We start from the raw sequence: 27,970 nt of genomic DNA, 5'->3' as shown, positions 1-27,970 counted from the left end.
GCAGCAAGGCTGCTGTTTGAAGCAGCTCGAGTTCACAAGAGCTGCTGCTCGGGGTGCTTCTCATGCTCGGTAGCAGCTATGGAGGTTGCGGCTGCTTGCTAGGGACGCGCACACTTGCACGGGACAGCAGCTCTTGGCTCGGGCAGGAGCTATTTTGGCCGGATCTATGTTCTCTTGGCCGGATTTTGAAGGTTTTTGGCCAGATTATTTCTAGGGTTCCGGCCACTTTCTTGGCCGGAAACCTTAGGGCTTTTACTCCCCATGTGTTGATCTAGCTTCCCATGTGGTTTGATTTGGTTTCGGATTAGAAATTGTAGAGAGAGAAAGCTAGGGTTTAGCTTTAATGGAGGTTGAGTTCTAAATGTAGAAGATGATGGTGGTCGCTATGGGGAACCCAGAAATTTGCTAAGGGGAGATCGGCTGGAATTGAAGACTAATATTTTCCGACGAACTTAGCCTCGAACCATCATCGAAAAGGGGGATTCTCTCACCATTTCCTTTCCATTTCCTATTCAATCACCATATTTAGCTAACTTTAGTATGTCGATTATATGAGATGAAATGTGATGAATTCGTGATTATGTTTAATATGATTTGACGTTTTGATTATAATTGATGTTCATTTATTTCGATTATCGTTTTGATCGTATTTTCATGTGTCTTGTCAAGCACTTCGCATAGTTAATAGACGAAACGAAGTATTCGATATCGATCGTAGTCTAAGTCATAATTTCATGTGTCTTGTCATGCACTTCACATAGTTAGGCGACTAGGCGACACTTTCGATGACTCGGGATTAACCGATTTAGACGTTTGTTTGACTAAGTATGATCTCTGGATATACATAGTACTTAGAGACATCTACTTTAGGAGTCGAATATCGATTATACTTAGGAACATTAGATCGGACTACACGTAGTCGTAGGTTTATCATTATGGATTCCCGGACTTCGACACCTCTCTCGCTTATTTGTTGCCCGAATCGAGTCTTACCGTCTCCCGACTCTTGTTCCTCCTACTTTTCTCTCGAATCTCTCTTGCCCATTTACATTTATTGTTTAGTTAGTTTTACTCGCTTTATTCTTTTTGTTACTCTTTCAATCAAAACCCCTTATTCATCTTTCTTCCTTTCTTTTTTAGTTTAAGTTAGCATTTTATATCTAGACCGAGGGATAAGACCCTTCGATATCCAAACTACCTTCCTATCCTTGGATCGACTCCGGTTTTACCGGTTACTACTTGATACTTCCGCTTGGGTGTGCAACCTTTTCGGGTGCATCACATATTCACCTACGATGACTTGCTGGGAATAATAACCCCGCATAATGAGCCACTGGTGATCGCAGCGACAATAGCAATTTGCAGTGTAAAACGAATAATGGTGGACACTGGCAGATCAGTAGATGTGATGAGCAAAGCTTGCTTCCAACATCTGTGTGTGAGCTTAAACTTTGTGAAACCATACAGTGAGTTCCTATTTGGGTTTGGTGAAAGCCAAGTAACCTCAGACTGAGTAATCGCGTTACCTTGGTTGATACTGAAGAGAGGACTTGATTAATCATTAGTGGAGACTTAACCCAGAAGGAATGCAAAGCCTTCAAATTGTTCGTTGAGTAGTATCATCTGTGCTAACTCCGAGTAGAATGAAAAGTTACTCAACCTCGCAACTTTTAAATAACTCATTTATTCTCGTGAGTTCAAATTGTCGACCACTAAGAATGTCTTCAAGAATGCAAATTAATCTTACTCTTGCAGTTTGAGATACTTGACAAATAGTGTGAATCTAAAAGAAGACAGATTGTCTAGATTCTTAACAATGAGGCATAATAAAGAAGAAATATGCAACTAAAGCAAGGGATAAAGGAAAAACGGGTTGATAGAATTTATTGCCTAATTATGAATATAATCTAAACAAAAGGGAAAAAATTATCTTGTGAAACATGGGAAAGTGGAACAGGCAGGCAGTGTGACTTGTGAAAGAAAATATCTAAAAAAAAAATTCAAAGTTGTCTCTTCCAGAGTTGAACTCGAAGATATGAAGACGCTGACTTTCTCAAAATTTCTACAAGGTTCACTCATCTTTAATAATGGTTTACTTCTAATAGACACTGTTAGATGATTGTTTCCTTCTTTGAAATCGGCCAACCGTAAAAAATTTCAGTACTTTATTAGATAATGTGTCGAGTTCATTTCCATTCTCATACTCACACATTGAGCGAACTATTTCCGTGTGACTTTTATTATGGAGCGTATGTCCTAAGGTTAAAGTCGAGGCGAAATGTATTAGGAAGAGGATCAATGTATTGTTCTTAGGACGGAAGTAGCAGTTTTTGTCAACAATAATAAAATAGTTGAGTTTTATGAACTCAATAGTACTACTGGCCCATGATGTTGGAAACTTGTGCGGAATTCGTGACACAACGTGTCTTATGTTAACTGCAGTCAAACATACCCATTATCCTAATGTGTTGACCCCCATAGTAAGTCTGTTAGAAAAGAGAAATTGTATTGATTGTATTGATTTCCTAGCTATTGCGTAAGTTCATTATAAAGAGTTACATAAGAGAGAAGTTTTATCAATTTTACAATGTGGGACTAACTATTCTAACATTCTCCCTCAAACGAATGGCTTTTGCTAGTGAAAAATTCATGAGTTTGCTAAAATTTGTAGATGTTGACTTGGTATTGATATGGAGACATCATTGTGAGGTTGTTATGTTGTTGTTCGTTGTTGTTGTTATTGTTGTTGTTATTGTTGTTGTTCTTTACTTGGTGTTGTTCTTTGTTGTTTTTCTTTTCTCCATTTGAAGAAAAGTTGGTACCATTACTAGGTGTTGTTTATCTTTTCTCCATTGGAAGACCATGTGAAGAAAAGTTGGCGCCATTGCCAGGTATTTTCTCTATTTAAAGAGAAAGCGGACAATTATAACCCATTGTCCGATTGTGGGCGGAGATATACTCCTTGCTTTTAATAGCTCTCACACATGATTATTACTCCATATAAAATGCAAACCGTTGATCGTATGATTTTAAGATTTTTCAACCACTAGCAATCACCATTCTTGAACCTTCCCGCTTCAATTCTTTTCTATATTTTTTTTCTCTTATCTCCTCTTCATATGAACTTACGAAAAACTAATGGAATCAAGTAGATTACTAAAGGAACAAACATTCGAGAGTTCTCATCTTGGATATAAGAAGTATGAGCAAATCAAGTAAGAGAATTAACTCTTTTGCCATAAAGGAACCCACAAACATGCTTTCAAACATCAAAAGAAAACCATCTGTGAAAATAAGCATGATTTCATTGATAGATTCTATCAAACACTTCATGTGCATCACATTGGAAATCAAGATTTTGGACAACTATAAGTATAGTTTCAAGATAAACATGGGGTATAGAACTATTCTAACAAGAAATCCATGAATTCTATTCCCCCTCTCTAATAGCTTTCCAATTTCTCTTAAAATATAACTTCATGGACCATGGATACACATAGATTTGATGTTGTGGAGGACTTGACATTTGAAATGCTTGAGATCATTGAAGAGTATATCATGTGATTTCTTCAACAAATCACTCTTGTTTGGATCTTTCATCTTCTTGTTAATCTTCATCATCTTCAAATACTATTGAGAAAAGTATTGAAGAATGATTAAATCTCAACATTAGAAAAGAACTACTCTTATTGGAAAGGAAAGAAAAACACTACACTTGAACTAAAAATCGATAAAAGCCCGGCGGACGGTAGCCATTAATGGGACTACCGCGGAAGACTCTATTGAATAACCCAAGAAAGAAACCTAGAAGCTCTTATACCATGTTAGAAAAGAGAAATTGTATTGATTGTATTGATTTCCTCGCTATTAAATAAACTCTTTATAAAGAGTTGCACAAGAGAGAAGTTTTATCAATTTTACAATGTGGGACTAACTCTTCTGACAAAGTTATTGTCCTTTTGCTTAATCAAGTTTGGATCTGGTGGGACCTTTCTCAAAGGCATCGAGGGGAAGAACAATGTCGGGTATTAGAGTATATTACTTCACCAAATTAGTGTAGGTTGTGGATCGAACACAGAAAAAATATCGAATATGTTATCTTTCATCTAGCATAACATCTTCACCAGATTCAGAGTCCAAATGATTATAGTAATGGATCACGGAACCTAGTTCGATAATGATAAAGGAGCTTCTTGGCACGGTAACAAGTAAAAGCTATATATGTCAGTGTAGCCCAACAACCAACGGACAAGTTGAAATAACCAATTGAACCCTCACTGAATACGTGGAAAAAGAATGTGAAGAAAAGGGCAAAATTTGGGTAAACGGACCAAGTGTACTCGGGGTGTACCAATCTAGCCATAGAAGAGCAACAGGGAACACCCCTTATAAAATGGTTTACAACATGAAATCTATTATGGTCGTGGAAACTTCAAGGTCAAAACTTCGACCCTAAGAATAGTGAAGAAACAATTAGAGACCACTTGGACCTCATAGAAGAAGTCATCAAACCGAGCTAAAAAATCTTGCTTACCAAAGCACAATGGTAAGAAAAATAAGTCTCACACGAATAAAAAACATTCAAAATAGGAGATGTTGTTTGGAGAAATTCGAGGTTTGTGAAAAAGCCTCTCACAACCTAGGTTTTCCATAAACGGGAATGGTCGTCGTCCAAGATTATAAGTTGTGATCCCTGCGACATACATCCTAGAAGATGCAAGAGGGTACATGCTATCCCGATCCTAGAATGCAGAGTATTTAAGAAAAGCTTTCATAAAAAAAGTCATGGAAAGGCTCTTAAGGTGCACCTCCTTAAAATTCACTTGTCTAAGGTTTTTTTTTTTTTTTTGTTAAAAGTATATATATTATAAAACTAACGCAGAGTCTCATTACAATACATATTAAGAAGAAAATACGGAATACAAGTCCACTTTTTTACTCTTTTCTTTCGACGCGCCCATTTCGCTAACTTGTCCGCTTGAGTATTCTGATCCCGCTTGATGTAATGGAATTTAACCTGTTGCATCTCCTTCTTTACGTTCCTGATTTGCCGAATGTGTACTAGTGATTGCCATTGAACCTGATGCTTTGAGTTATTCAAATGTTTGATTAGATTTATATTGTCGCTTTCAATGATGACCTGCATGTAATTGTTTTCTTTTGCCCACATAATACCGTTCAGTATGGCTAAAGCCTCTCCTTCCTCACTATTCCTTGCTCTTCCAATATTCACGCTTGCACAGATAAACTTAGACCTATAATCATGTACAATCAGACTAGTTCCTATTATTTGAACCACATTAACAAAAAATGCATCAACGTTAATTTTCACATACGGTTGAGTCGGAGGTTGCCATTTAGAAATGACAGTTTTATCATGATTCACTTTTTCTGCACTAATTTTAGGAAACGATTTTATCGATTCTATAACCGTATTCACGTCATAAACCGATTGTTGAAAGCAGTGGTCACATCTCGTTTTCCATATGTACCATAATATTGTTACAAAATGAATATTGCCGATCGTACAATTGGTGTGATCCTGATTGTGCCAAGACATAATTCACTTGTGTAAGGTTGATGACTTGCTACAAAAAATTATTAATTTAATATATTGATTAAACAACAAAATATCTGCTAAGTATTGTAAATTTTTAATAATTAAGCCTTGCTCCATCAAGTACAGGTCAAGCTTAGCTTTGGCAAGAAATAGAAAAGCCTCGTCTGTCAAGCAATTACTACCCTAATTTTCCCAGGCACCAAAAAACGTTGACATCCGAGCACAGAGGATAGCCTTGTTAGTCTAACAATGGAACCAAGGAATGAAACTTCAAAAAATTTCGGCCATGTCAACCTCACGAAGTAAAAACACACTTGCATCTTTTTCTTGTCAGATTTAGGACGAAATTTCGAAAATAGTAGAAATCAGTCGAAATTTCAAAAACCTTAGTGGGATCTGACTATTCCCTTTAAAAAAAAGTGGAAATTATTGATAGGGAACAACCAAGAGATAAAATTTCGAAATTATTTGGTCTGGGTTTGATAATTGAGTTCTAGTTATAAAAACCTAAAAGATTAGAACGTCTAAAATCAACTCATACCTTGTTTTTTCATCTTCTTCTTCTCTGTTTTTATTTGTTCTTCATTTATTTGTTCAACAAAATACTTCATTTGATATGTTAGTTTGAAGGAAAATCTAGAGAGAGAGAGAAGAACGAGGTTGGGTTGAAGAAAAATCTAGAGAGAGAGGGAGAGGAATGATTCGATTGGTTTTTTTTGTTGAACTGATTCGATTGTTAGTTTATAGAGAGAAGAAATAGGAAGAAGACGATCGAATTTGGGTATTAAGGGGATCTGATTTTTTGTTGTTGAACGGGCATATCAATATTTGATGTTTGGTTTATTTTTTGCCCCCTGATTTCACTTTTGTTTGGTTTTAACCCCTGAAATAATTGACATTATTGCAAATTAACCCTATCATTGCAAATTACACGTCTAACTAATTGAATATATTACAGATTAGCCCCTCTAACAAACATAATCTATTGCCAATTAACCCTCTAACTAACAAAATGGAAGTAATTTACAATTCTATCTTAATAAACTATTGTTCAAATGATGATTAAATCTTTTTATGCTTAATTATGGTTAAATAGACTTGTTATGCACAGTTTCATCATATTTCTAACATTTCGGCAAAATTGTAAAATTTCCACACAGACGAAAACGTTTCCACTTTTAGACCCACCGAAACTTCCACTGAAACCGAAGTTTCGTTCCTTGAATGGAACTGCTTAAATCGTGAGTAGGCACAAAAGGATGGATAGCTAAGGCGACTGAACTGCTGAAGTCCAGCTAAGGCGACTGAACTGATGAAGTCTAGCTAAGGCCACTAAACTGCTGAAGTCATAACCCTACACCAAGCCTTGATAGCTGAAGTTTTGGAACTGCTGAAGTCATAACTAGGCAAACCAAAAGAGCAAAGCTAGTCCGATGATATAACTATCAGGCCATAATCCAACACTAATCCCTACTAGTTGAAGTGATGTAAATGCTAAAGCAATAATCAAACATCAAGAAAACTCCTGTTAGTTTAGCATAATTGTATTTTCAGCTATTCAGGCACCAAAAGCCCTGTAGAAACGAAGTCAATGAACTTATGAATTGCGATGAAGGTCAAAATCCTACTCTGCCTGGCAATCATGTTGTTCCAGCCACAAAACCCTGCCTAGTTTCCCAAGCATAAAGCCCTGCTTTGTCAGGTGGAAAACTCTACTTTGTGGAGACGAGTAATATGATATCACTCGTAGGTATACTAGCAATTGCCAGCGAAAGTAGCTCAAGATCAAGAGATCTTCAGGAATAAATTTGCAATTCTTTTAAATATTACTTCACTACCATTTTAATATTTCGGGTTAGAATGGTATGGTCCACGTCATTTTAATAAGAAAAAACTTCGAAAAAAGGGCTTATGCGGTAATTGTCATCCAGAATTGTTGCTCATGCTATTTGGTGTTCAATTCAAAGCGTACCCCTGGTTAATGCAGAGGCTTTGGATAATGTTCTCCCTTGTCAAGTATCAGGAACTTAGGCTTCTGTCAGAGATCGGAATGAACTTCCAAAATGAGGAATGGAACATTCAGGGTCGAGGAGCCCAGTGACCTTTGAACATTGCAGAATCGAGCAGAGGAACCTAGTGCAAAGTACCGTTTAAACAGAAGAAGAAAACATAGAGATACATATCCGTAAAAGTTATATTCATTAACTAGATGGAGGTCGAGCACATTGTTCAAAGACACATATATGCACTACAACGAGCCTGATGCCGTCACCAAGATAAGAAGCTTCAATAACAACACCATGGTTAGTTGAACTAGTGTTTTTCTAAACTATAGCATATCCCCGTCAACTACAAAAAATACTAACTCTAATCCCGTAGGAACACCATTAAGGAGAAGCGAAAAATACTATTATACGAGCTGCCAAGCGTATCCTAACGCATGGGGAGGAGTCAAGTTCTTTGGGAGACGAACGGCTAAACCTATTGAGTTCCCTACAAGAGAAGCGTTCATATATTAAAACCTAAAATTTGCATCCACTCTGAGAGAAAAAGAATATTACGCATGTACCGGAGGCAGGAAGCTTGAGAGAAAAAGACGTCAGGACAAGGCGCACAAGAAAAATAATACGTACCTATACTAAAAAAATGTGAAGGTGTCGCAAAACAAACATTGGGAAAATGCAACTCATAAATGTCAATAGTAAGGTTTCGAGATGAGCCTTTGGATTTGGTCAAAGAAGAATTTAGTACAACAAAAATGACAAAAGACCAGGGTCAATCAAACTAGAAAGGTGGTACGAGGAAGAGTCAAGGATATGTTTTCACTCTATAAATTGTCTCTTCCAAAACTATTCATACTAATCGATTTTTCTTTCCTACAGTTTTGTCTAACACAAAATTCTAGCTTCGCCCTTGATTTGATATACACCCATAATACTCTATACTATATAATGTATATACGTTTAAATTTTTTCTCTTATCAATTAGTACTATATCTGCAATTTTTTTTCCTTCGGTAAATAAGTTCGCTCCCCTTTGTCCAAATCCTAGATCCTCCACTGCATAGCACACCTAGTATTGAAGGAATGGACAAAAATTAAATAATGATTTTGATGAGATTTACTCACCAGTGATGAAGATGTCCTATACACGGTTAGTTATGATTTACTAACGGTATGAACCTTGAAATAAAAGTTAAACCAAATGAACACTTGGTTTATAAGCATGAAGAGAATTTATATGTAGTGGCGAGGGCATAAATTATTGTTGTAGGGGCACGTTTTAATGATAGTAAGTAAAAAATTTGTATTGTGGAATTAATATGGAATTTTTAGTCCACACGGGCAACTTGTATAAAAAGGGTTTCTTCTTTCGGCAATAGAGAGATATAGAGAGATGAAGAGAGAGAAAGAAGGTGTCTCTCGATTTCTTTGTTGCCTGCAACAAAAGAGGTCTTTACTGGCGGGTCTTCGTCATATCTCTCTTTTTCTCTTCGTCTCTCTCTTGCTCTCTCCCATAACTCGATGATTTCTATCCTTAATCCAACAATTTCTTTCTCCATCCATGCCTGCTCTACGTTACTCTCTTTTGATATCTTTTAGTCATTGTCTATATAGCTGGCGAAGGGTTTCTGTCACGATTATTCATCTTCAACTTTCTCTTTCGTTACGGTCTTAATCACGACTAGCTATGAAGAGTTGAACTTTGACCAACTCAAGTTCCGATGTTACTAGTTTTGTAAAAATGGTGGCACATATGTAATTTTCCGAAGGGATTGGTTATAGAGAAGTAACTAGTGAGGTTGTGCTTAGTTGTAAGAATATAGCCTTTGTTATACGGTAGGTTGAGTAATAAAACTGTCTAGCAGTGGGTAAATAAACTTGGACATCGTCAACAACCCATGGTTGTAGTGGTAAGAGGTATAGTCTTCCACCTTAAAAGTCATGAGTTCGAGACGCACGCTGAACAATTCAAAAAAAAATAAAAAATAAACTTGGACATTGGACTACGGTGCACATAATAGGTAATTGCACCTGGGTCGCCGCTATTTATATGTACTGAAACAAGCACAAAAGTAGTGGTACAATATATTCGAATATTTGTGAACAGTATCACATGAGAGTTCCTTTCTTTGTGGTTTTTTTCATAAATTTGTGAGGGAGACTTCCACAATAGGAACTGGCGGTACAGCAATGTTAAACACGTGTAAATCGTGGACTTATTAGTTTGGTGCCACCACTTACAAAAGACAAACTTGTGCTCCCAGGCGAAGTGGTCCAGTCACTGTAGGATTACCTGTTACCAAATCACAGCCACAACATAAACTTCACATATGTACAACAACTTCCCTTCCCTCGGAATGAAAGGGTGTTGGTACTCACCCAGCTTTATTCCTTTACTACGCCACCTAGCTACCTTCCCACCTATAGGCTATTGGCATTCCGCCAAATAGCTACCTTCCCACCTATAGGCTATTGGCATTCCGCCAAAATGCTATTCGCACTGGGTGTCTATTAAGGTTGGTGCGCCCTGAGTTAGACATCCAAACGCCCGACACCCTTTTGACTGCATTTTTCTTCGTGTTTTCTTCTTCTTAGGGTTATAATCGTCATAACACCAAAGAACCGACATGAAACATTGAGGAAAATCTGAAATAAAAAATTTCAAAACAAAAATCATTTCAATTCACCAAATCCTAAACATAAATCATATTTAGAACTAATATTGAACAATTAAATTAAGTAAGAATTTGTCATGCCTATTTGCAACAAGTTCAAGGTATTTTGTCTTGAAGCAAAGTTAGGCCAAAATAGCAACTTGAAATTTTCCCTTGAAAATACCTTTGGACTGGTCTCCGAGAATCTCATACTTTAACTAGGCGGGGAGTCTCGAATTGGTCAGTCCACTGGTCAGTCAGAAACTCAAAGCAAGGGCTCTGACTAATCTGAATCAGACCCTTTGCTTTTGCTTCTGGATGGGTCGATTCGTGTCATTTATACAGAGTATGTTTGTGGTCCCTAAGGTGCTACCAACAATTTTTGGGTGCTCTTAGCCACTCCCCACTATAGATTGTTCTCTCTCAATTTTTCCACGTGACAAAAATGATTCCCCATTCATGATAAATGTTCAATTCAACAAGTTCACTTCTTCTCTGTCTTTGTACTTCACTCACTTTTATTAAATACTCTCTCTCTCTCTAGAAATGGGTTTACAGGTGTTTGTAATCTTCATGAGTTGGATCCTTTTCCTTAGTGATATTACGAATACTGATTGTAAAATAATTAATGGAATTGTTTCATCACATAATCCTCCTCCTAAAGATTGCTCCTCTAACTTAGTTGGAAGTCGTACTACTTTTAATGATGGTCATAACAATAGCTACTTCATCTTTCCACCTTCTTCCAACATGAACAACACCAACTCAGTTTCTTCTTCTTCTTCTGTTTCAACTCCGATTGATCTTTATAGTTCTTCATCATCAATTTTAGATTTGGCTATGAACCCAGAGATGGTTAATTGGATTAAGACCATAAGGAGGAGAATTCATGAATACCCAGAACTAGCTTACGAAGAATACGAAACCAGTTTGTTAATTAGAACTGAGTTAGATCGGTTAGGAATAAGTTACCGATTCCCTTTAGCTAAAACTGGTATTAGAGCTTCAATTGGTACAGGTAATCCACCTTTTGTTGCCATTAGAGCTGACATGGATGCTCTTCCTATTCAGGTTAGTTGTGTAAATTTATTCAGAATTTTTCTACCCAAGCCAAGAATTTATTCATCTAACATGTTACGGAATAAGAAGAAATACATAAGATTGTGACTCGTGTTAAGTTTGTGGCCATCCAACTCAAAACCAATTGGCAATGAGTGGAGAGGGCCTATACTTTATATTTTTGGTTGCTAGTTACCCATTCTCCCATGTGGGACTATTCGACTATTCTCACACGCCCCCTCACGTGTGGCGTTCTTTGAGCCTAACACGTGTGTTTTTTTCTTTACGGGTGACGTGGAACACGTGTGACTTTTAAGCCTATCACGTGTGGGTCTAGCTCTGATACCATGTTAAGTTTGTGGCCATCCAACTCAAAACCAATTGGCAATGAGTGGAGAGGGCCTATACTTTATATTTTTGGTTGCTAGTTACCTATTCTCCCATGTGGGACTATTCTCACATGCTTCCACTGATTCTGATCTGCTAAACTGCGAGCCACGACAAACCACATAGGGATATTTATAGTTTTTCTAGTTTCTTCGTATCACTCTTTGTTAATTGTTCATTTTAATTTGAATATGTTTGTTGTTTTAATAGGAAGGTGTTGAATGGAAATATAAAAGCAAAGTAGATGGAAAAATGCATGCTTGTGGACATGATGCTCATGTCTCTATGCTTCTTGGTGCTGCCAGAATTTTAAAGAAGAGAGAAAATCTTCTTAAGGTAGTGCTTCTTGTATTTTTGTAATTTGTTTGGTTTAAACTACAACTACCGGGCTTCTACTAATCAACCCCACAATTACATTTTATGATTATTGAGTTTTTTTGCACTTAACTATATCCATGTCAGAGCTTTTGGGTTTGATGTAAGAAGATTATATCACTTCACTATAAGAGCATCTCCAATGGGACACTCAATCTCTAACACTTAGAGTGTGACATAGACTTTTTGGAGTTTTTGTTTAAAATCATCTTCAATGGAACACTTTATTAGACACTCTAATATGAGGTGGACACATTTATTATAGAGTGTTGAGAGAGACAAACTCTAAAATGAGAGTGTCTATTTAAGACTCTCTAAGTGTTATTTTTTATATTTCAACCAATAGAAAATCTTGCTTTTCAACTATTTTTTATCTATTGAATTGAAGAAGGACATGTGTATTAAATATAGACACTCTAGAAATCTACATTGGAGACCAACAAAAATTAGAGTGTCTCTATATTGACATTTAGGAAAGAGGATCTCTATTGACCCTTGACAACTAGGACTTTTAGAGTGTTTGTTAGAGTGTCCCATTGGAGATGCTCTAAGTAAGATAAAAAAAACTACATGCACAAAAATATTTGTGTAAAGGTTTAAGGTCTTTGGTATAGGAAGAGCGATATTTTGTATACTCAGTGCATTAGAAAAGTCAATTTATGTATTTGCTCTTCCTTTACAAAATTAGTTTAAGGAGAGCGTTATGAGGAACATTTAAAAAATAAGGCTAAAATATAAGAACTTGAATAAAAATTAACATTGAATCTAATATTCTGTTCACTTGTAGTTTTGTCTAACATAAACAACTCAACCCTAATATCGATCACTACTATGAACATCACCATTAATATTAAAAAACTTGCAAAATACATAAGTTTATTATCACTAATGTCTTAGTTACAAGCTTTTAATGATGCCTCAAGATCTCATGGATGACGAACCACCATTAATAAATGAGACAACCTACATCAAGAGAGAAGAGACATCGACTTAAACGAAAATATCGACTCAAGTAAAGAAAATCCTTTTTTTGTCTTCCTCTATGGTTGAACAAACATTTTTAGAGTTTTAGGTCGTTTTTGTTCCAGTAAAGGATTTTTAATTGGATTGAGTGAAAAAGACAACAAATTTCGGCGAGCTCGGATGAAGCTCGCCGAAATTGGTCTATTTTTCCATCCACTCTGGACGAAATTTGTTTAACTTTTCAGTGGTTTTGTATGAAAATGTCAACTATTTTACAAAGGTTCCAACTGAAATTATAACAACAAATCAATCAGTTCAAAAGATGAGGAAGAACTCTTACCTTTCCTTGTTTGTATTCTTCATTGCAATATTGATACTTGAAATCTTAAAAGTTACTGAAATCGGTGTTAAAACCTTAAAAATCCATGAAGAAATCAAGAAATAACAAGAGGTATGAACCCTTGTATGAAGATCAGTGTCGTATTAGTCATCTAGGTTTTAGGGTTTCCATCTCTATTATCTTTCTCTTCGATCAAACAACAAGTTATCTCTCTCTTCGATCGAACAACAGCTTTATCTCTCTTTGATCGAACAACATCTCTATCTCTCTTTTTGATCGAAACGTCTCTATCTATCTCTTTGATCGAATATATCTTAGGGATTTTTCTCTCTTTGCTCGATCAGAATTTTAGTGATTTCTCTCTCTTTGATCGATCGGAGTTTTAGTGGTTTCTCTCTCTTTGATCAAACAGAGTTTTAGGGGAAGGACCAACGTTTAATTTTGGGATATTTGGAAAATAGTGTCTGTCTCTCCCTATCCTAAAGAAATGCTCCCCCTATCTAATGCACTACCTTTACTAAACATTGTTCTTTGTATACCAAATACCAGGTTCAAACATAGTAGAATTCTCATGTGAATGTTTATGCAACTACAACATCCAACTAAAGTAAACCAAAAAAATATAGGTCCATCTTAATTCTTAACAAATAACAATGAACATTGAGGAACACTCCCTTTAATCTCTACTACAAACATTTTCTTATCTTCAATGCCCTTGTTTAACCACCCGAATAACAGAACCTACAAAAAATCGTCAAATGTGGCTAGCGGAGGATCTTGGATTTTCATCTGGGAGGGTAGGTAACATTGTTATTCCTTAATCCCCTAAACAAGTTGTAACCGTTTGGCCAACAACTGGTAGTTTAGTTGGTCAGTGCATATACTCTGCAATGCAGAGGTTCCAGGTTCTACCCCATGGAAGTGCAAATCCAGGATATTAAACTTGTGTATAAATAAAGTAGTTTATGTAGATTTTAGGTCATTTACTTTTGTCGAAAGGTTATCTTCTTACTAGATGTAAGAGTCTTTACTTTTTGTATTCGAATTTGAATACCTATTTAATGTGATTTGTAACAGGGAACTGTTATTTTAATATTTCAACCAGCTGAAGAGAGTGGAATTGGTGCAAAACGAATGATCGAAGATGGTGCTCTAGAAAACGTAGAAGCCATATTTGCAGTTCATGTATCTTCTGAACATCCAACTTCAATCATTGGATCAAGGTCAGGTCCTTTGCTTGCTGGATGTGGTTTCTTTAGAGCTGTCATTTCTGGTAACCGGAGTCACGCTGGGAAGAACCATCCCCACTCTTTAGATACTATCTTGGCTTCCTCAGCTGCTGTTATTAGCTTACAAAATATTGTCTCCCGTGAAGCAAATCCAATGGACCCTCAGGTATTATTATTATTATTATTATTATGGTGATGGAGCAAAGATCATGTTCTCATGTTCTCGTGTTAACCATACAATGAGAAAAATGTTAGGCTCGAAAAATACTTCATGGCAGGGGATTTAGAATAGACCGACGTGGATAAAGAATCTAGAACTTCTCTGTCATTGTAATTTGTAAATTAGTTTTGAGTCAGATATCATAAACTTAATATGACTAAAATATTGCAATTTCATTATTATTTTCTCTTTGTCCTAGGTAGTATCAGTAGCATCATTTCATGGAGGGGATAATCTCGACGTGATTCCCCAATCTGTCACTTTAGGTGGAACGTTTAGAGATTTTTCGAACACAAGCTTCTACCAACTAAGGCGAAGAATAGAGGAGGTACGTGATCACTGAAAAACCCATTCTTTATATGATCAAGCGCCACAAGAAATAACCTTATTATATCAAACTCTAGTAGAGGGTGGTTAATTTCAAAAATGCAAACTTAACTTTTGAAACAGGTAATTGTAGATCAAGTGAGAGTTTATAATTGTTTGGCAAAGGTGGATTTCTTCGAGGGAGAACGTTTTTACCCTCCCACAGCAAACGATGAGAAAATGAATGAGCATGTAAAAAAGGTAGCAATTGAATTATTAGGTCCTCAAAATTATATAGTGGTGCCACCAATGATGGGTGCTGAAGATTTTTCATTCTATACGGAAGTAGTGAAGGCAGCATTTTTCTTTATTGGTGTAAAGAATGAAAAATTAGGTTATATACATAGTGGTCATTCTCCATTTTTCATGATCGACGAAAATGCACTTCCTATTGGTGCTGCTATGCACGCTTCCCTTGCTGAGACATACCTCAATGAGCACAGCTGATGAAGTATATATATATGGATCTGTATGTAGGATGGACTGCATGAAATGGAAATTTTTTGTTATTTTGGGATGATGAAATGATTTAACAGACTACAGAAGGTTGTCGGAATGTGCAATATTATGTTTTGTGGATATCAAACTCACAATCAAATGATGAGAAATGATAGAGAAATTATGGATATTATTCATGTTCACGACAGTTTTTGTTGTCCATGTCCGATTATTTTCCCATGAATGTCGTTTCCAACCTTTGTTTTTAGGTGGCCAATCAGGGCCGGCCCTGACTTTTAGGTGGCCCGAAGCAAAGTCTAGAAATGAGGCCCCTTGTATTATATGTAAATTTAAATTTTACCTTAGACCCTCATGAACCTGCGTCGCCCCCGAGCCCATCATGCATAATCTATGTCGAAACTAAACATCTTTCCCATCATTCAAAAATGCATACATTTTTACCAATTTCATCCTGGTTGGATTCATCGCAATAGTTAACCAACAGACATGGGTGCACTTTTTTGTAATGTTGAAAAGGGACCAGAGAATATTTGAATGATTTTGTCTTTGGTTTTCAAGATTTTAGTAGTTTTAGTAATGTGTTTATTATTCTCCTGGAATGACTTCTTAAAACATTGAGTTTGAGATCTCATGTTACATTTGAAGGAGATGTCTCACAACAAAGATGGTCATTTAGATTCGTCCAGGATAGCATTAAGTTTATCTAATTAGATTATTTTGAACTTTCAATAATTACATTATGTATATTAACAGTTTTACGTTTTTTTATTATTGGAGAAAAGACCACAAAATTGTTCGACACACAGACAAAATTCCCGACCTCCTTTGATGAGAAGAAACCGAATGTTTCTAAAGAGGTGTAGGATTTGGAAGGTTGAAAAATCCTAGTTCTTTGGTAACTCTTATTTGACATAACTATAGTAGGCCAGTAAAAATGATGGAAACCATCCAAAATAAATACCTAAATTAATTGTGCTTTACATATATGAAAAAATTAATAAGAGAAATAAATTTATAACATTACACTATTTAAATAATCCAGTGATGAAGTCAAAAAATAAAGTAAAGCTTGGTGTACTCAAAACAATTATATTTACTTTTTTGTACTAAATCCAAAAATAATAGTAACTAATATTGCTGCTAATAATAATTCAAATACAAATAAAAGTAAAATGTAGAGAGATGAGAGATAAGAAGCGGGTATGGAGTGGAGAGATTCACAGACTACCCGTTAAGTATAGACATGTGTCAAAACTCAAAAAAGGTTTTTATTAAGGGAAATTTTAAAAGGCCCCCCGTTTTTGTTAAAAGGCCTCCCCGCTAAAAGCGCCCCTCATTATAACCCATTTGGTTATAGGGCCCCCTCTACAAAAGAGCACCTCCTTCATCAATATTTGACCTAACGGCAAAGTTAACGCCGTTAGGTCAAACTTAACCCAAGACCAGAGATGTTGACCACGCCACATCATCATCTTCTCCGGTAGGTCGCCGGCCGAAAGTTTGACCGGCCGGCGACCTTCAAATTTTTTTTTTTTTTTTTTATTCTCTCTCTTCTCTCTCCAAAAAAAAAAATTTTTTTTGTTTTTTTTTTAACTCTCTCTAGAGATCTAGAGAGAGAGAGAGAGCAGATCCAGATCTGCTCGCAGACCCATTAGAGGTCTGCGAACAGATCCATTGAAGGTCTGTTCGCAGACCTTCAATGGCTGCACTCTCTCTCTCTCTAGATCTATAGAGAGAGAGAGAGTTAAAAAAAAAAAAAAATTTTGGAGAGAGAGATAGAAGAGAGAGAATAAAAAAAAAAAAAATTTGAAGGTCGCCGGCCGGAAGCTACCGGAGAAGATGATGATGTGGCAGAGAGAGAAAATGAGATGGAGGAGAGAAAATGTGGGTGAAATACACCTTTAAAGGGGGGTTTTTTTCACCCATTCAAAGAGGGGGGCCCTTTAACCAAGCTAAGTCAAAGGGTTTTTACTAAGTCAACGAAATCATGGGGAGGCCTTTTAACAAAAACGGGGAGGCCTTTTAAAATTTCCCTTTTATTAATTGTTGAAAAAGTTGTATAATTTTGGTGGGCCCATTTGTTGAAAGAACAAGAAGAGTACGATGAGTGCAATTTGAATGTTTACACTCATGCTAGCTACGGGCTGGGCCAATTTGAAAACACTTATCAAGTAAGAACTCTTATAGGCGCCCTCACAGATGTGGCCCCAAAATTGTGGTGGCCCAAAGCGAGCCAAAATTGTGGTGGCCCAAAGCGAGGCGTTGCTCGCTTTAGGCTAGGGCCGGGCCTGTGGCCAATACGTGGACAACCAAGTTTCTTTTACAGACAACTATTTTCGTGCACGGTGAGAGTTTAAAAAATACAATATTTAGAAGCACTTCTTCTTCATCAACTTCATCAACTTCACTTTCTACAACTTCATCATCATCAACTTCACTACAAGTAAATTGCATTTGCTATAGACTTCACAGAAATTAGTAATTTTAGGATATTTCATTATCTTGATCTTGAATTTGCAAATCTAATTCGCTGAAACTAAAAATAAAATTGTAGATCTTAGTGAGAGAAAGTAGAAGATGAAGATTGTAAAGAGAGAGATCTTAGTGCTTCTGTATCTGGAACCCTAGCCGAGAGTGGAAACGACAAGCTTAGGGTTTCTGCCGGTCATGAAAATTTATTAGAACGAGGAGTTGAGGGTTTTGAACAAAGTTCGAAAGAGAAATTGAATGAACGAGAAGAATCGAACGTTGCCAATGTCTCTTGTAAATCAAGGAAACGGTGTGGAACCGTTGAATAATAGGAGGGAAATTTTTGTAGAAGGGAAAATCACAGAGATAAAAAAACGAGGAAGGTTTGAATACGAAGGAGAAACCTTTGGTGAATGATGATGATATTCATGAAAAACCCATTTCCCTAAAGAAAAATTGGAGTCAGGAGACTCCTCTTGATGCTGGAAACCCTAATGAGGTTGCAGATATGGATGCAGATTTTTCTGTTTATACTATTGAAAGTGTTGCCGGAGTAGATGAACTTGTCTTCGATAAGGTAAACGGGGATGAAAAAATGGCTTTTTATCCTGTTGAACACTACTTTTATAACAATGGAGTTCCTGTCACATTATATTCAAACCCAGTTGTCAATGTGGTTAACGAATTTGTCGAGCCATTGCTAGATATGGATGCAGGTCTTTCTTCTATTCATACAGGTGAAGGTGTTGCCGAAGTAGATGAATTGGTCTTAGATAAGGCTATTGGGGATGAAAAAATGGTTTCTTATCCTGCTTAAAGTAACTTTTATAACAATGGAGTTCATGTCTTTAAAAATTTATGTGTGATGAAGAAGAAGTAGAATAAACCTTGGGGTCTAAGGAAGAAAAGAGGGAGGACTTAAAATAAAACTTTTAATTGTTAGAGGACATGAAAGAAAAATCATAGAGTCATGTCCCTTAAAACGGTTGTCCATATAAATTTTCTAATTTTTCTAGTTGTCCACATAAAATATTTGGCCACCTTCTTTTAAGGTAGTGATATATGAATGTCATTAAGTGTGTTTGAAACAACTCAATAGATACGGTAAAACAGGACGGTTGTATACCAATCCCTTTTATTACATCTATACTAGTAGGGTTTACAACTAAACGGAAACTTTACATACTAAGGGATACACATAATGGAAAGACTTGATACACAAAAAATGCAAGAATATCCCAAAGGATATTTCCAAGATTCTTACTGGGTGGGACTCTAACCGATTCCCACCGGTTCACTGTTATTACCCTCCTGCAAATTGAACGTCGGACTGGACCGAAGATTCAATTTGGGCAAAAGATCCAAGAAACGCCAATAAGAAAGACTTTTGGTGAGAATGTCGACCAACTAATCCTGTGACGGAACAAACTTGATAAGAAGAAAACCATTTCTCTAATAAAGCGGTAATCCAGCGCAATGTGCTTAGATTTGCCATGAAACACGGGGTTTGCAGTCATCTGAATCGCACTCTTGTTGTCACAAAAAATTCGAGCAGGTGAAGTTACTGAGATACCAAGTTCCATGAGAAAAAAACCTATCCACGTCAAGTCAGCAACCGTAGCAGCAACAACTCGATATTCAGCTTCAGAGCTCGAGCGAAAGACTGTGGGCTGCTTCTTCGCACTCCAAGCAATTAAATTTGAGCCCAGAAAAATCGAAAAACCTGTAGTGGAGCGACGAGTGTCAGGGAACCCAACCCAATCAGCATCAAAGTACGCCAAAAGAGAAGTACTGGAAGAATCCTTATAAATTTGTAAGTTAAGATGAATAGTGTTGGGTATTGTGGTGTCTACTAATGTTGTTAGCTGAATGTCAGGCATCTCATGTCTAAAATTAGTATGGTCCCAAGATCATCATGCATAAATTAATAATCAACTAAGAGTTAGAGATTACCTTAATCGCTAGTTTTCCCTCAAACCTTTCCCATCGCTTTGAGAAGACCAAGAGCTCCAATTGTAGCTCCTCTACTTTGGACACCGAATGGTCTACTTTATCTCCCACCTTGTAAGCTATCTAGATTGGTGGTTTGATAATAAGAAGAACTACTTCTTCTTTATTTGACTAGTTGATAGCTTTTGGGAATTAGCCACTTTCTCCTCTCTACTTGATGTTGTTGAGTAAGAAAACTCTTACAGAAATTCCACACATTATTCACTGCCCTAAAGGTCATTATATAGAACCCCAATAAGAGTCCCACTTAAATTTGGTTTCCTAAAAGACCATTTTGAATAAGATTAAAGAAATAGTCGAAAATAGAAGCTAGTTGATATTTTCTCAATTCCTTGACGAGGGGACGTCCAAACCAGACCAAAATTGGCTGATTTGACCTTCCCTATTAGCGGAACCGTCCCTCCAATTTTAAGCCCAATCCGAGGCCAAAAATTCCTCTTTTGGCTCTAGGCCCAAAACCCCATTTTCGGGCCTTTTGTGCTATCTCTGCCCAAACTTCTTTTGGTCCTATGAGACATGTTTATGGGATGATGTGGCGTGAAAATGCCACATTTAGGTCACTTAACTTTGATGAGTTAGTTCTTTTCGAGTCTTATTTCTAATTATTTATGTGTTTTTTTTGCTAGGTAGTTTATTTGTGGTTTGGCGTGTAATTCGGAATAAAGAGAGCGAATTATCACATTTTCATCTTATGCGGCAAAAGGGAAGAAAAGAGCACCAGGGGTATTTTGGTCATTTTGGTCAAAATCAGAAGTCAAACAACAAGTGAAGTCAATGACGAGTCCGACGGTGAAAACGGAAGTTGATTCGGAGTTCGGACGGGGAAGTTGTGGAAGAAAGAAGTCGAGGTTCGGTCTTAAAACAAAGATTCTATGAAGGCACCCCCCTTAATTTCCAAGTGAAGATTAAAGCCCAAGTCTAAAACCCAAGAGCCTACATATGAAGGAACAAAACCCAAGCCCAAAGAAGATGAAAGAAGGAAGAGATTTTGGAGGCACCCTCTTTATGGACTCAAGTTTGAGTCAAAGTCAAGTCTTGACTAAGTCTAGGGTTTGAGTAAAAAGAGAGGGTCAAGACACTATTCATCTTCTTCATCAATTGAACAACCAAGGAGAGAGAGAAAAAAAGAGGCTAGAGTTTTTGGGTGTTCTTGAACCCTAAGCTTCTATGGTTTGAGGGGAAGAGAGGAAAAGAGAGAAGAAGGAGGTAGGAGTAGCCGGCCTTAGCTTGGCCGACCAAGCTAGGCCGGCCAACTAAGGCCGGCCACATCAAGAGCCACCGGAAATCAGCAGCTCGGGCCGAGCTTGTTCTTCACGGGAAGAATCCGGCCACATCAAGAGCCGAGCACGGTCAAAACAGCAGCTCGGGCTGAGCTTGTAGCACCTTTCATGGCCGGGAAGAGCAACTCTAGCTCGGGTTATTCATGGCACATCTCGGGACGGCAAGGAGGTTGCTCGGGACGGTGGATTTCGCAATGAACACTAGCAGCTCGGGCCGAGCTTGTTTTGGCCGGATCTTTCTCATCTGTTGGCCGGATCTTCCTCATCTTTTGGCCGGATTATCTTAGGTGTTCCGGCAATCTTTTGGGCTCGAAACCATGGGGTTTTTATTCTATACATCATTGTCTAGCTTCCCATGTAGTTTGATTTGATTTTGGCTGAAAAATCTTTAGAGAGAGAAAGCTTGGTGAAGCTTTAATGGTGGATGTTCTTGAGATGGAGAAGATGATGATTGGTGCTATGGGGAAATCTGATTTTTACTCGGGGACACCCAAAGTTCACTATTAAAGGGAAATCCAGGAAATTGCTACGGGGAGATCGACTACACTTAGAGACTCATTTTTCTCGACGAACCTAGCCTCGAACCACATCGAAAAAGGGGGATTTCTCATCATCTTCTTTCCATTTCTTATTTAATCACCATGTTAGCTAAATCAAGTGTGTCGATTATATGAGATGAAATGTGATGAATTCGTGATTATGTTTAGTATGATTTGATGTTTTGATTATGAATTGATGTTCATTTAATTCGATTATCGTTTTGATCGTATTTTCATGTGTCTTGTCAAGCACTTCGCACAGTTAATAGACGAAACGAAGTATTCGATTTCGATCGTAGTCTAAGTCATATTTTCATGTGTCTTGTCATGCACTTCACATAGTTAGGCGACTAGACAACACTTTCGTTGACTCGGGATTAACCGATTATGATGTTTGTTTGACTAAGTATGATCTCCGGATATACGTAGTGCTTATAGACATCACCTTAGGAGTCGAACATCGGTTATACTTTGAACATTAGGTCGGACCATACATAGTTGTAGGTTTATCATTATCGGATTCTCGGTTCGACACCTCTCTCACTTATTTATCTCCCGACTCTTGTTTCTCCGACTCTTCTCTCGAATCTCTCTCGAATCTCTCTCGCCCATTTACTTTGTTGTTTAGTTCAGTTTTACTTGTTTTATTCTCTTCTTGTTGCTTACTCAATCATATACCTCCCACTTTTATCTTGTTCTTTCCTTTTTAGTCTAAGTTAGTGAGTGACTCGTAGACCGGTGGGCTAGACTCTCCCGATAACCGACTACCAACCTATCCTTGGATCGATCCCGGCTTTGCCTGATTACTACTTGATACCTCCGCTTGGGTGTGCAACCTTTTCGGGTGCATCAAATTTTTGGCGCCGCTGCCGGGGATAGGTTTAGTAGTTTAGATATCGTTTACGTGTTTTGTTCATTAGTTTAGTGTTATTTGCTTACTTGGACATTTATTTTCTTTGTTTTTTTTAGTTTCTTTTTAATTCTTGTTTTCTTTGATGTACTCATCCAAGGAGCTTTAAAGGACGATAGCAAACAAGTTTGGGGATAAAAAGGTAGAGGGAAGAAAAGGGAAGAGAATCCAATTGTGGTAACAAACGCCACCTCTAGTATCGTTCCCTAACCTTTACCTATTTGAGCAGCTTAAGTGCATTTGCATCTTGTCTATTATTGATAGTTGTAGTCGAATCGAACACTTGTGATTGCTTGCATTTTTTTTTTTTAATTGTGCTTCAATGGATGTTAATGGGAATGATAGTTGGAATGATGGGTATGAGGTTCATCGACCGCTTAGAAGTCTTAGGGACTACCTTGAACCTAATATGGCTAGCATACCTTCATGCATCATATTTCCGAGTAATGTGTGTAATTTAGACACAGACCCTGAGATTATTCCATTACTTCCTATATTTCGAGGCTTAAAGAATGAAGATCCATATTTTCATTTGAGAGAGTTCGATGAGATTTGCTCGATACTCCCAATCAATGGAGAACTTGAGGGAATCGCTAAGCTCAAATTATTTCTGTTTTCATTAAAAGAAAAGTCGAAGATATGGTTTCATTCTTTAAGGCCTAGGACTATATGAAGTTGGGATGAAATGACTAGGGTGTTTTTGAAAAAGTTTTTCCCAATCCATCGAACCAACACCTTAAGAAGAGAAATTATGAATTTTGAGCAACACAAAGAGGAGACCTTCTTTGGGTGTTGGGAGAGATTTAAAGACCTCCTTCTCGCATGTCCACATCATAACTATGAAATATGGAGGGTCATCGGGTTCTTTTACGATGGCTTGACCTCCAAAATGAAACACTTCGCGGAAGTAATGTGCAACGGAGGGTTTATGAGTAAAAGTCCTAATGAGGCTTGGGAGTATCTCGACCTCTTAGCGGAGAAGGCCCAAGATTGGGACACACCCGTTAAGAGTGACAGAGATATAGCCGAAGGAAACCATTACTCAAAAGGAGGCATGTGCTTTTTAAAGGAGAATGGGGAAGTAGAAGATAAAATTGCATACATGGCTCGGAAAGAATTTATAGATATGCATGATGGTGATTTAGCGATTGATAGTGTTTGTAGCATTTGTGCAAGTCGAGAACACCTAGCGAGTAAATGCCCTACTATTTCTCTTTGTCGAGATGTCTCGCTAGGATGCACAAATGTCGTAAACACTCATATGAAGCCCGTAGGTTCGAGGAGTGATGTCTTTACCAATGATTATGAGAATCTTCAAGAGCCCTTAGTTGGTTCTTATGCGTCTCATCATGAGAGGACTCTTGAAGATATTTCGAAATCATTTTATGAGGTAGAAACTCAGATTAGCCAAAACACCTTGCACGCCCTTAAAGAGATGGAGGAAAAATTAAAAGACATCGAGAAAGGGGTTTCACAACCCCAAACTCCAACAAATCCTAAGGGTACAGGTGAGGGTAATACACCTAGTGCTAATGTTAAGTCCAACTCCATTCTTGAAAGTGATGAAATGATTAACTTAGAGATTCCCATGACGGTAGACATACCCGAGGATCGTACGATTTTTGAGAATGGTGGTGGGCATAACGAGGTTTTTCAGTCGAAATCTGAGTCTAAACCAGTTGATAGACCTAAGGGTGCTTCTAAAGGCACCGAGCCAAAAGGCTGTTAGCATCCAAAACTTTTATTGACTTGGGTCAATGACCATTGACCCTAAATCTCTATAAGCACCGGTTTTTTATGTGGGTGACGTCCACCTTTGTTTGCTTCTTCCGTCTTCTTCTTCCAAAACAAAACCCTAGATGACTGCAAGTTATCATAAAATCAAAGCCAACTTTTTGTTTATTCATCCAACAGAAAACAATTGAATTCATGTCATGCTGTACCCCAATTACATGAAAAATACCATTCTAGATGCGTGCATCTCCATCATGTAGGTTTCTTGCGAATTTCTTACTGGTGAATCGTTTATCTACAATAATATGAAGCACATCATAAACTTACAAAGTGAGGTCTTTACTACTTGAGTTTGCATACAACACTCAGTCTCAGGTAGTTGAATGGGTAGAATCAGGCTACCCTAAGCCAATAAGCATAACAGCGTAAGGAAACAAATGAAAGAAATCTCTCTACCTATCTACTCTCTACTACAAAAGAAAACATTATGAACGACTGGCTATGTCTTTCTTTCTGCCGCTAAAATTGGAGAGAGATCCGTGAGATTATTAGAGAATCGGTGAGTGGAAGTCTGGTTTTTGAAAGCTTAGAGAGAGAAAATTTATGATGAACTCTGGTTCGGTTTCGTGAGAGAGGGATGGAGGTGATAGGGTTAATTTCACCCTAATTTCACTTGCATCGGTGCCTACAGATGATTTGGGTGCTAACATAGAAAGTAGCTGTTGGGCCAGGTGCTAATAGAGCCCGGCGGCTAACAGCTGTTTAGCGTGGTGCCTTTAGAACCCTCCTAGACCTAAACCCTCATTCTCTCAACAATTATTGCCTACCTGTGATATATATATGCTTGCACCGGTAGTTCAAAGGGACAATACTATTAATGCTCAGGAGGACCATAACAACATGACTAGTTTGATTCCTGAGACCTTTGTAGATCATTTTGGTGAAATGCATGCCCCCTCTGTTATTTTATCAAACTTTGTTGCCTTGTCATCATCCAAGTTTGGGGATTACCTCTTATTTTTTGCCGTCTCACGTATAAACCCATACCATTACATTGTTGTGAGACGGTTCTTACCAGTTAAAACTTTCGTATGGGTAGACCCCCAAATATTTCGTCTTTTGTTATATGATTGGTTGGTCTATTGAGATGGGTTTGATGTTTGTGGGTATCATCTCTGGAAACCCTCCACGAGACCTAACTCGTGCTCTTGTTAAAGCAAGAGAATCAATGACTAATTGCATGGTTCGATGCAATCGAGTGATCCTGCGTGAGTGGTCATTTTTATGTGGTCATGCTTGTGCTTCATTCTTATGTTTTATATTGATGTGTTAGGAGTGTTTCTCACTTTGTATACTTTTGGGACGTGGTTCGTTCCATGTTTGGGGATGGCGATGGGCTTATCATTAACTTGGAACTCGAATACACAAGTCTTGGTAGTATAAATTTTTATCTCCGTCGGCTATGGTAATATCCTTCCACTCTTCTCTTTAACTTATTGTACCTATTATCTTTTGGTGAGTATATGCTTAGAACATTGAGGACAATGTAGTTTTAAGTTTGGGGATGGGGATACGACTTTTTGGTCGCATCACATCATGACCTTAGATTTGAAAAGGCAAGAGGGTTCAACAAATTGGCCAAATTTGAAAATTTTTGGGTAGATTTGGTATGACTCTAGTGGTATTTTTAAGTATGTTGATACATGTGGTTCTTTCTTGATAAATCTTATGCATGCTCTTAGTCTTTTCATGAATGTTAAGTCCTTTGGTGTTGGTGTCTTATCATGTGAGTAGCATCTTAAGGAAGAAGGAACACTTCTAAGTGACCTAAAATAGTCATTAGTGGAGACTTCAACCCATGTGAGATATCTGAGCCTTTCTATTGCTTTTGAGTGTACTCTTCCGCGCTAACTCCGAGTAGAATGAAGAGCTACTCAACTTCGCAACTTTCAAAAGAGCTTAGACGATCTCATGAGCTCAACTTCCTTAGCCACTAGGAGTGACATCAGGATAGCGAATAAACCTTACTCTTGTAGTCCATGAAACCCGATAATGGTGTCAACTTTAGGGAAACGGATACTCCACCATCCATTCATCATACTACTCTCGAGAATGAAGGCATGAAAAATAAAGAAGAAAGAATGTGAAAGCAAAATGTGAAAGTAAAGGTGATTTGTTGAGAATACTAGTTGTATTTTTATTTTGGTGTTTGGATATGTGTACAAAAAAATAAAAGAAAAAGTGAAAAAGTGAAAAAGAAAGAAAAAGAAAGAAAAGGAGAAAAAAAAGAAAAAAAAAAAAGAAAAAAAAAAAAGGAAGAAAGTTTGTTTATATGTGTTATTTTGTGTTTGTGTAAGTGTTATGAAAATAAAGTATTCAATGCAAGAAGTTAAGTTTAAAGGTTGTTTGAGTGTTCTTTTATCGTTGAAGGCGTCGACATTCTCGGGATTTCATCATCTTCCATTCCATCACTTGTATCCGTTGACCTTTAGGAGACATTATTAGAGGGTAGAGTGGGTGAGAAGAGTGAGTGAGCTTCCCCATTTCGTTAGTGGTTATTTCCATTCCTAAGAGATCATTTCGTTTTATAACTTGTTATCCTCATTTAATTTTGTATGTGTTGAGTTTACTTCATTCCATACTCACACATGAGAGTAAACCATCATGATTCGTTTTTGAGTGATTTCATGTTTAAGAGCGTATGACCGTGAGGCCAAAGTCGAGGCGAAATGTGCTATGATAGGAAACAAGGTTTTGTTACTTTAACCTTGGATGATACTCATGATGATGGGATACTTACATTTGAGTATAAAACTATTAGTGAGGAGATTCTTAGCATGCTTTTGTGTTTATTGGTTTGATTCATATGTTTGACATACTTTAGTCTCTCACTTGTTGATCATCACCTTATTTGCATCGATAGTTAAACTCTTTTGTCCCTTGGAATCTAGAACTTTGTGGGTGTATTCACTGGAAACCCTCACGAGACAAAACTCGTCCTTTAGGGGTAACCTAAGGGTTTAAAGGCTTGTTGCATACGCTAAATGCAACCGAGAGTCCTCCGAAAGTGAGCTAGGTTTACTTTATTGTCTTGTTTTGTTTGTTTGCTCGAGGACTAGCAAATTCTAAGTTTGGGGATGTTGATGTGGCGTGAAAATGCCACATTTAGGTCACTTAACTTTGATGAGTTATTTCTTTTCGAGTCTTATTTCTAATTATTTATGTGTTTTTATTGCTAGGTATATTATTTGTGGTTTGGCGTGTAATTCGGAATAAAGAGAGCGAATTATCACATTTTCATCTTATGCGGCAAAAGGGAAGAAAAGAGCACCAGGGGTATTTTGGTCAAAATCAGAAGTCAAACAACAAGTGAAGTCAATGACGAGTCCGACGGTGAAAACGGAAGTTGATTC

General features: G+C 37.4%; 2 protein-coding genes and 1 long non-coding RNA gene across 5 annotated transcripts in view; 2 read left to right on the top strand and 1 right to left on the bottom strand.

The window, feature by feature from the left end:
* The window catches only part of LOC147549138 (uncharacterized), a 46,867-nt gene extending 19,995 nt beyond the window's left edge, over positions 1–26,872 (top strand). For both annotated transcript variants that reach the window (XR_015236620.1, XR_015236619.1), the window contains exon 4: positions 25,817–26,872. The gene's annotated coding sequence lies outside the window, so the exon portion shown is untranslated. The remainder of the gene's footprint in view (positions 1–25,816) is intronic.
* Positions 116–26,881, bottom strand: LOC147549137 (uncharacterized). Of its 2 annotated transcripts, none has more exons than XR_015236621.1 (3): positions 25,351–26,881; positions 22,686–24,511; positions 116–1,202 (listed from the first exon to the last, which is right to left on the bottom strand). It is a non-coding gene; the product is annotated as an uncharacterized LOC147549137 (long non-coding RNA). The 2 variants fall into 2 exon arrangements; XR_015236622.1 differs by having other exon boundaries at positions 195–1,245; positions 22,731–24,511.
* Positions 10,711–15,816, top strand: LOC147549139 (IAA-amino acid hydrolase ILR1-like 6). Its single transcript, XM_086665055.1, has 5 exons — positions 10,711–11,288; positions 11,874–11,999; positions 14,419–14,736; positions 14,990–15,118; positions 15,241–15,816. The coding sequence occupies exons 1-5, from the start codon at positions 10,764–10,766 to the stop codon at positions 15,601–15,603; spliced, it is 1,461 nt and encodes a 486-aa protein (XP_086521181.1). The 5' UTR covers positions 10,711–10,763; the 3' UTR covers positions 15,604–15,816.
* Positions 26,882–27,970: the final 1,089 nt, after the last annotated feature.

Source organism: Eschscholzia californica, unplaced genomic scaffold, assembly GCF_041429995.1.
Source record: "Eschscholzia californica isolate CP2 unplaced genomic scaffold, dmEscCali1.0.p SCAF_3, whole genome shotgun sequence".
In the NCBI taxonomy this organism is placed as follows: Eukaryota; Viridiplantae; Streptophyta; class Magnoliopsida; order Ranunculales; family Papaveraceae; genus Eschscholzia; species Eschscholzia californica.
This window is presented reverse-complemented; position numbering and strand designations above follow the sequence as displayed.

Bases quoted from the DNA above. Each gene is read 5' to 3' on its own strand.
- LOC147549139 (XM_086665055.1), top strand. From the start codon at position 10,764: ATGGGTTTACAGGTGTTTGTAATCTTCATGAGTTGGATCCTTTTCCTT. The intron at 11,289-11,873 runs GTTAGTTGTGTA...TTGTTTTAATAG, and splicing joins TGGATGCTCTTCCTATTCAG to GAAGGTGTTGAATGGAAATA. The intron at 12,000-14,418 runs GTAGTGCTTCTT...GATTTGTAACAG, and splicing joins AGAGAGAAAATCTTCTTAAG to GGAACTGTTATTTTAATATT.